General features: G+C 40.4%; 1 protein-coding gene across 1 annotated transcript; it reads left to right on the top strand.

Annotated features, from left to right (window-relative positions):
- The first annotated feature begins 206 nt into the window (after positions 1-206).
- LOC122664862 (calcium-transporting ATPase, endoplasmic reticulum-type) lies at positions 207-6,644 on the top strand. The gene is made up of 7 exons (XM_043860889.1): positions 207-1,767; positions 1,856-1,977; positions 3,840-4,118; positions 4,199-4,582; positions 5,061-5,170; positions 5,242-5,470; positions 5,922-6,644. The coding sequence occupies exons 1-7, from the start codon at positions 300-302 to the stop codon at positions 6,483-6,485; spliced, it is 3,156 nt and encodes a 1,051-aa protein (XP_043716824.1). The 5' UTR covers positions 207-299; the 3' UTR covers positions 6,486-6,644.
- Positions 6,645-9,144: the final 2,500 nt, after the last annotated feature.

The raw sequence follows: 9,144 nt of genomic DNA, 5'->3' as shown, positions 1-9,144 counted from the left end.
TTAATAGTAGATTTTTTGTTTTTATTTTTGGGTTGGATTGAACACTGGAAACTGGAGTACCTAGTAGTAAGGAAAAGGGGTTTGGGGATGAACAAAATTCCTGTTTATATATTTTCTTCCTGATTCCTCTTTACCCTTTCTGGGTAACAGTTATATTTTGCAATTTACTGGAGGTAGTTGTATTCGTTTCCATAACTTTCCTTGAATTTTTGAAGGGTCTGTCTGAAGCCAGTCTGAAACTATGTGTGGTGATACTGTTTGGAGTAAGAAGTGAATTCCATCAGGATCAGGAGATTAAAATGGAAGAAAGACCATTCTCTGCCTGGTCGTGGTCTGTAGATCAGTGCCTGAAGGAATACTCTGTGAAACTTGACAAGGGTCTGAGTTCCTTTGAGGTTGAGAGGCGGCGACAAAAGTATGGTTGGAATGAGCTTCAGAAAGAGAAGGGGAAGCCTCTATGGCGGCTTGTCTTGGAACAGTTTGATGATGTGCTCGTCAAGATCCTGTTAGTTGCAGCCTTCATTTCATTTGTTCTGGCTCACTTTCACGGGCATGAATCAGGAGAGAGTGGTTTCGAGGCCTATGTGGAACCTTTCGTGATTGTTATGATTCTCGTGCTCAACGGCATTGTTGGGGTTTGGCAGGAGACCAATGCCGAGAAGGCACTCGAAGCCCTTAAGGAAATGCAATCTGAGTGTGCGAAGGTTCTCCGAGATGGACACTATGTGCCAGAATTACCCGCCCGGGAGCTCGTCCCAGGGGACATTGTGGAACTACGGGTTGGAGACAAGGTCCCTGCTGACATGAGAGTTGCGGCACTAAAGACATCAACCTTGCGAGTTGAGCAGAGCTCGTTGACTGGAGAGGCAATGCCTGTGCTCAAAGGTACCAATCCTGTGCTCATGGACGACTGCGAATTGCAAGCCAAAGAATGTATGGTATTTGCAGGTACCACAGTTGTGAACGGGAGCTGTCTTTGTATTGTTGTAAGCACTGGGATGCGCACTGAGATTGGGAAGATTCAGACACAAATACATGAAGCCTCCTTAGAAAATGACGATACCCCTCTGAAGAAGAAGCTGGATGAATTCGGTGGGAGGTTGACAACTGCAATTGGGCTTGTTTGTTTCGTTGTGTGGGTGATCAACTACAGAAACTTCCTCACTTGGGAACTTGTGGATGGATGGCCCACTAATTTTAGGTTTTCTTTTGAGAAATGCACATACTATTTCAAGATAGCCGTTGCCCTTGCAGTAGCTGCTATTCCAGAGGGTCTTCCTGCTGTAATCACAACTTGTTTGGCCTTGGGTACCAGGAAAATGGCACAAAAGAATGCAATTGTGAGGAAGCTCCCAAGTGTGGAGACGTTGGGATGCACAACTGTGATTTGTTCAGATAAGACTGGAACCCTTACGACAAATCAAATGTCTGTGAGTGAATTCTTCACTTTGGGTGGAAAGACGACAGGCACTCGAATTTTTCGTGTCGAAGGAACGACTTATGATCCCAAGGATGGTGGTATTGTGGACTGGGACTGCTACAATTGGGATGCAAACTTGCAGGCAATGGCAGAAATATGTGCTGTCTGCAATGATGCTGGGATCTTCTGTAGTGGTTGCCTTTTCCGAGCTACAGGTTTGCCTACTGAAGCGGCTCTCAAGGTTTTAGTTGAAAAGATGGGGGTTCCAGATACAAAGGCAAGCAATCGAATCCGCAGCACACAGCTTGCTGCTGACTATTTAATTGACTGTGACACAGTTAAATTAGGTGAGTAAAATGCCATTCTGTATGATACTTATCCTACAATAACAACTTATGCAGTCCTCTGGCTCTTATTTATTTTTCCATGGTTTAGGCTGTTGCGAGTGGTGGGCAAAAAGATCAAAAAGGGTTGCTACATTGGAGTTTGATCGAATTCGTAAATCCATGAGTGTTATCATTCGGGAACCAACTGGGAATAATCGTCTTCTTGTTAAGGTGATTCTTATTATTAGTAGTATTATTAAATATCTTCTGATTCTCTATTAGAAAGTAGTTTTTGAATGTTATCATTTTTCTTCTGTTATATTGAAGAAATTGATATTGGTTTGCTCAATGAGAGGAATGTACATCCATGCCTTTAATGTGATTATGCATGAACATCCAATGAAATTGCAGCATCCTGTTTCCTCATGTCCAATGTTTGTGATACCATGTGAATCTGGTTTTAGTATACTCCACCCCATACCAGGAAGCTAAATGTTTCACTTACTTATATTATATTAGCATAATTTATGAAGAAATCATCTTCGATTTATTTCTCATGATCTTGACAAGCACATCATGAATAATTGGACTGTGTTAACAAGGTGATGTTCTCTAAGTTGCTTATTTACATGAGCAACCAGGATGAGATCAGATCAAACTAACAACATGAATCTGGGAGGATCATTTTGGACTGAACTGGTCACCACTTGTTTAGTTGTTTATATGTTCAATGTAGACCTAATGACAGATGCTGGAGGTGTAGAAGCTTTGGTTCATAAGATTAAAAATTATTATTGGACTGGGAGAAAATCTATTTAAGAATTCTATTGAACATTCTGGGATGGGAATTTCAGCAGAGGAAATGTTGGGTTGGCAAAATTATGGATTTATCTGATGGAAAACACCAGAGTAGTTCATTGGAAAGCTCACTTTCTTTCTTTTTTGGGGGGGGGGGGGGGATGGGGTGGGGGGATGGTGGTGGTGGTGTTTTCCATGGTAAACTCTTCATTTCTGTACAATCTAATGTAATCTCAGGGGTAAAATTGAAATTTTAGCTCTTGTACACTTTGAATCTGCAGAGCAGCATGGGATTATCACAATTAATAGAACTTGCAGCAGAACTCAAACTTAACATCATTCAAATGTTATTTCAAAAAATGTACAAAACGTGTTGCAGAATCTGGACTTTATACAAGGCGCACATTTTCAGCTTTAGCTTGACTCCAGATTTGAAATTAACATTTGAATACCCGAAAGAACCTCATGACCACTTAAGCATTATGTTTGGAAAATTTATTAAGGGCTGTAAAATGGACCAAATAAGAAAAAGAAGACTTGTTGGTTGAAAACCAAATCTATGAAAATACCCCTAAATAAAATAAAAGCAAACATTTAAATCTATCAACTACAGCTACTGCTCACATGAGAGGAAATCCAATACATTATGAGTACTTTTCAGTCGCACATGAGTGCTTGTGGTCTCCTCTTTAACATTTACCAGAGTTGAACATGTTGTGTATCGCTGTTTGCCTTGATTCTTTTTTCTTCTGATTCCATGTTTGTGTCTAGGTTGGTCTTGTACTCACAACAATCCTTTGTTACATAGTTTGAAAATTGTCAATGTTGGACATTTTGCTACTATATTGGTTTATGCTAAAACCTGATGATGCTATTTTGCTGCCATTTTGAATTTGAGGGTTTTGGATATTTTGGGATTGATTAAACATTTAGTGAACAAAAATGAATTATGGATTCTGAAAAAGCTGATGAGCATCAGCCATGCAACCTTGAATTGGTTCCAATTGGGTAACAGAACATTGTCGCATATTGATGTAAACTCATTTGAGTCTTATTGTCAAAGTTGTCCGGCATTTGGGCAACCCATGGCGTTGGAGAGAGCCTGGATGCAAGGTGACACCAATAAGGTGACCAAGGCGCCTGGATGCCTAGGCGGCACCTTGAAAACTATGCTTATTGTTAGGGTGTTAAGACTTTGCTTCTATTCATTATTATTGAGCTGCACTATCATTAATAGTAACCTATTGATCTGGAAAATGTACTGCACTTAAGACTAAAAATACAGTTTTCCCCAGGGCGCTGTGGAGAGTATGTTGGAGCGCAGTTCAAATGTGCAACTTGCAGATGGATCCATTGTTCCAATGGATGAGCTGTGTAGGCAACTCTTATTGTTAAGAAACTTGGAGATGAGTTCAAAGGGCCTGCGATGTTTGGGTTTGGCGTATAAGGATGACTTAGGAGAGTTCTCGGACTACTACGAGGAGAATCACCCTGCCCACAAGAAGCTGCTTGATCCTGCCAACTACTCTTCCATTGAACGCAACCTAGTCTTTGTTGGGGTTGTAGGTCTGAGGGTGAGTGCCTTCTCAGTCAATAACTATTAACTGTTGGTGCCTTCCCGTGGAATATTGACCTATAATAGTAATTGAATCAGGACCCGCCTCGTGTTGAAGTTCATAAAGCAATTGAAGATTGTAAAGAAGCTGGGATCAAAGTTATGGTGATCACTGGAGACAATAAGTCCACTGCTGAGGCTATTTGTCGGGAGGTTCGATTATTTTCTGATAGTCAGGATCTCAGGGGGAGAAGTTTTACAGGTAAAGAATTCATGGCTCTCTCTTCGACCGAACAGGTAGGGATCTTGTCCAGGCCTGGGGGGATGGTTTTCTCTCGTGCCGAGCCCAAACACAAACAGGAAATTGTAAGGATGCTGAAGCAAATGGGTGAAGTTGTTGCTATGACTGGAGACGGTGTAAACGATGCTCCTGCACTGAAACTTGCTGATATCGGAATTGCAATGGGAATTACTGGAACTGAGGTAATCTGGCAACTGCTTCTATTATCTGTTGCATATGCCTTGTTTCTTACATCGTTTCATTTTTTATTATGATTCCTTTGTTGTAATTTCTGGCTGTATATTGACCAAATGACTATCAAGGAGGATGGGACCAAATGACTATTATGGAAGATGGGGGCTGCAAATTAGTGGGGACCGACCACCTCTAGAGGAATATTTCAAAGTTGAAATCAGTTGGATGGCTGTAATGGCATCTTAGGATCTGTTCTGGACTGTTCTCTTTAGATAACAAATAAAGAACTAAATGGTTTGAACTTTGAACTGAAAATTATGCTTCTGAGGTGGTCATATCTCATTCTTAGTTCATCTTATAATTGGATATTTGGATCTAAGGGCTTGGGTCTTTTTACAGTGCCAGTGTTGTGAAATGATTCTTCAGGATGCTACTGCTGGACGATAGAGTTACACTTACTCTGCTTACACTCCATTAGTGTTTCAGGTTGCAAAGGAGGCATCAGACATGGTTCTTGCAGATGATAATTTCAGTACTATTGTTTCTGCTATTGCTGAGGGCCGTTCAATCTATAATAACATGAAAGCTTTTATTAGGTATGTCTATGAGCTTGTGGTCTTGTTTGTTCCTTCCAGTTAGTTATGCTTTTTTTTTTTTTACTGTACAGGTATATGATATCATCTAATGTTGGGGAGGTGATATCCATCTTTCTGACAGCTGCACTAGGCATACCAGAATGCTTGATTCCGGTGCAGCTTCTTTGGGTCAATTTGGTTACGGATGGTCCACCTGCAACTGCTCTAGGTTTTAACCCTGCGGATGTTGACATCATGCAGAAACCACCCCGCAAGAGCAATGATGCGCTTATAAACTTTTGGGTTCTGTTCCGCTACATGGTTAGTATTTAGCTGTGGTTTTAAAATGATAAAATTTCAGGAAAATAGTTTGATTACCATAACATTATAACACAGGGTTTCCTACCTGTGCTGGACATTTTTAGTTGACACTTTGGTGATCAGTAGACCCAAATTTAATATTAACTTGATTTCAAAAACATAGAAAAGCCCATACATGCATCTCTTGTTTGTCACCTACCACCTGAATGTGAGGGGGCTTCTAGGTGCCATTGGGATTTCACTTTTAGTCTGGCATTTTTTCCTGAGGCTTAGTTGACTGATGCGTGGAAGTACCTCATCTGTGTAATTTTAATCATCTGAAGAATGAGGATTTGTTTGATAGTTGAACTGTATCTGACGCTCAAGTTCCACATTGACTTAATGGCCTGACTCTCTGTCTTGTGTACTTAAATTCTCATGGTTGTTGCACCATCTGTTTCAAATTTGGCAGGTGATTGGTTCATATGTGGGCATTGCAACTGTTGGCATATTCATTTTGTGGTACACCCAACCTTCCTTTATGGGTATTGATCTTGTGAGTGATGGGCACACACTGGTTTCCCTATATCAGCTCCGCACTTGGGGGGAGTGCCCCACATGGTCAAATTTCACTGCAGCCCCATTCAAGGTTGGTGGTGGTGGTGTTATCACTTTCTCAAACCCTTGTGAGTACTTCTCTGTTGGTAAAGTGAAGGCATCAACTTTATCATTGTCTGTGCTAGTAGCAATCGAGATGCTTAATTCCCTCAATGCCTTGTCCGAAGACAACAGCTTAGTCCGAATGCCACCTTGGAGGAACATTTGGCTATTGATTGCCATGTCTGTTTCATTTGGGCTCCATTTTTTCATACTGTATTTTCCTTTTCTAGCAAATGTTTTTGGTATTGTTCCACTGAGCCTGAATGAATGGTTACTGGTCATCTTACTTTCGTCCCCTGTTGTTCTCATTGATGAGGTTCTCAAGTTCTTTGGGAGATGTCGAAGAAGGAGAACATGGAAGGACAAGAAAGAGTAGCATGGTTTTGGGTGTGGGTGGGTTACTTTCTATAATGGCAAATAGCATCAGAGTTTTGAAGGGTGTTAAATGAGAAGAAGACATTGATGCATGTAAAGAAAAATGTTCATGAAAAATTCCAAGAAGAAATGAGAACTTAAGAACTCTTGTTTTCATACATTTCAGCTGGGTATTATACCCATAGTGATTATGTTTGTTCATGAAAGCTATAGAAAAAAATTAAAGGTCTATAGGTTAATTCATTTACTTTTCTTTCGGAAGGCCATAATGTGTACATCTTTGCTTTTGTTTGACTGAAAGAGTGCAATGTAGTGAAGATGAAATCAAGTGGAAGGAAATATTTAATTAATTATTGTTTTATGGAATTTAAGTGGAAGGCAATCTGCTTGACTGGGAGCTTTGTTCCAGCTGTCTTTCCTTTGTTGTGCCACGTGGCCTTATCATTTGGTCATTCTAACTTTGTGTTAGATGGAAAATCCCCTTGGATAGGCCCCTTGTCGAATTTGGTGTCTTATCTCAACCATATGACCCTCTTCGTGTGTGACTTTACCCCTTGTATGTCAATGCTTTGTCTCATCCAGATAGAATTGGTTGTTTCAAACAGTTTCAGACCATTCTTGTAGCACTTGGTATTGTCTATTCAGACCAATGCCCAACCCATGGTTAAACAAACTATATTTCAACAAAGTCTGGTTGCCAACAGACACTGCCATGTAGAAAGAGGATTGGGGAAGAGTAGCAATTTGGACCAAAATGTTATAGTTGTGCTGAATCACCTTGTCTCTTGTGTTCTAAAGGGGTGGTGGGAACATGGTTCTAGTGCACAGTATCGGAACAGGTATCGACAACCTGTACAACTGATATGATACTTACGGCATGGGCCTGGTTCGGCTGTATTAGACAAAATTACCCCTAAATTTCCTTAAAAATGAGTTTTCTGACCATTTAACCTCTTGTCCCTACTGTGTTACCGATATGGTATCGATGACTAGCAAAACCAGTACGCATCTCCTGATACGAATGACAAGATACCGATAGATGGAACCATGGGTGGGAAACATACTGGCAGCATGTTGTCATTGCTGCCTTGCTTCATTGTTGTTGGATGGGACTCCTAGGGGCAAAGGCGACTTCGTAAATTAGGGTGATAATTATGACCTTTAATTTCCTTCACCCTCTCATTGTGTTATACTTGTAATGTTAAACAAGAAGTGTGAATGTTGTGAGAAGCTTGTACATCTATTGTATCTAATTTGAGAGAGTGAGAGAGTGAGAGAGTGAGAGTCCATTGTACATTTAGAGCCCGTTTGGTAACGCTTCTATTTATTGTTTTTGGTGTTTTTCTGTGCTACTGGCACAGAAAAACGGAATCTACCGTTTGGAAGTACCAGTCTGTTTTTATGTGCCAGTAAAGCGAACCGGTAAAAAAACACAAAAAACACCATATTCAGAAACAACCTAAATCATGTTTCTACAGTTTTAAAACACTTGGTTGAAACAAAAAAAGAGGATTAGGGAAGTTGTGCCCGATAAAAGAGGTCTCCACTTCCCACTCCCACATCTCTCGCCATCACTGCAGCTCCCAAATCTCTCACCATCGAACTCGAGTAAGCCCTAACTTCATCTTCTTCTCCTTCTTCCTCCGTTCATCTTCTTCTTCTTCCTCTGCTGATTTTATCTTTTGGGGGAAGTTTTTATACACGGCCGTGCAAGCATTCACGGTCGTGTCCCCTCTCACAAATAGTTGGAAAAGTCATAAACCCCCACCCATTAATTAATGCTTTGAAACTCTCACCCTTGTAAGCCGTGTATGAAAACTTTCCCCTCATCTTTTACAACCTTTTTTTTTTTTCTTGCGATTTATGAGATCTAACCTCTACCCTTTGATTTTGCAGAAACCCCATCTTTCGTCTTCTTCTTCCTCTACTTATTGCTCTGCTACAGATCGAATCTCCAGGTAATGCTCTTCTTCTACTTCTTCCTCCGTTCATCTTCTCCTGCCTCCCATCATTGGGTTACACATATATTTATAAAACCCATAAAACAAAGACTCCTAATTACTTCCTAAAACTTAGACTAATAAAAATAGAAACTCAATAAAACTCAAATTAGAATTTTCCCTACTTTTCTAATAGCTACCAAAAATAAAAGATTATATATCTTAAACTCAAATAAAATAAATGCTAAATAACCTATTGAACCAGAACAAGTTTGGGATCCAGTTCATCTGCGTTTGGGTTCTCAAACGGATTCGGGTCGATTTGTGGGAGTGTACCTACATCAGTTCCCCCGGTATTGAGAAAAACTTATCCACGAGTTTTGTAAAATGAGAGAATTGGTACCACTTGATCGGTATCCATAAACATCAGCTTTGATGGGGTGATGATCAAGCGCATTTCATGATCAACCAGCGCGATCTTCTGATGGTCGTGCAAACAACATCTATTCAATGGGAATATGTTTGTGGGGGCCGTTGATCAATTCTTCAACTTCAATCCTAATCGGACCGTGTACTTTAGTTTGATCGTCACTTTCATTGTCTATATTTTCTTCCACATCTGATCCGCCTTCTACAGATTGTATCATGCTTGACACTTTATCATAGAAGGTGTTATTACTTTCGGCAAGCTCCCGAAAACCTATTGTCAAATGAGAAAGT

This window comes from Telopea speciosissima, chromosome 6 (assembly GCF_018873765.1).
Source record: "Telopea speciosissima isolate NSW1024214 ecotype Mountain lineage chromosome 6, Tspe_v1, whole genome shotgun sequence".
NCBI lineage: Eukaryota > Viridiplantae > Streptophyta > Magnoliopsida > Proteales > Proteaceae > Telopea > Telopea speciosissima.
This window is presented reverse-complemented; position numbering and strand designations above follow the sequence as displayed.

What these genes read in the sequence shown, in the direction of transcription:
- LOC122664862 (XM_043860889.1), top strand. Translation starts at nt 300, where the DNA reads ATGGAAGAAAGACCATTCTCTGCCTGGTCGTGGTCTGTAGATCAGTGC. An exon ending in CTGTGACACAGTTAAATTAG is followed by an intron (nt 1,768 to 1,855) that starts GTGAGTAAAATG and finishes TCCATGGTTTAG; the next exon opens with GCTGTTGCGAGTGGTGGGCA. An exon ending in TTGGGGTTGTAGGTCTGAGG is followed by an intron (nt 4,119 to 4,198) that starts GTGAGTGCCTTC and finishes TAATTGAATCAG; the next exon opens with GACCCGCCTCGTGTTGAAGT.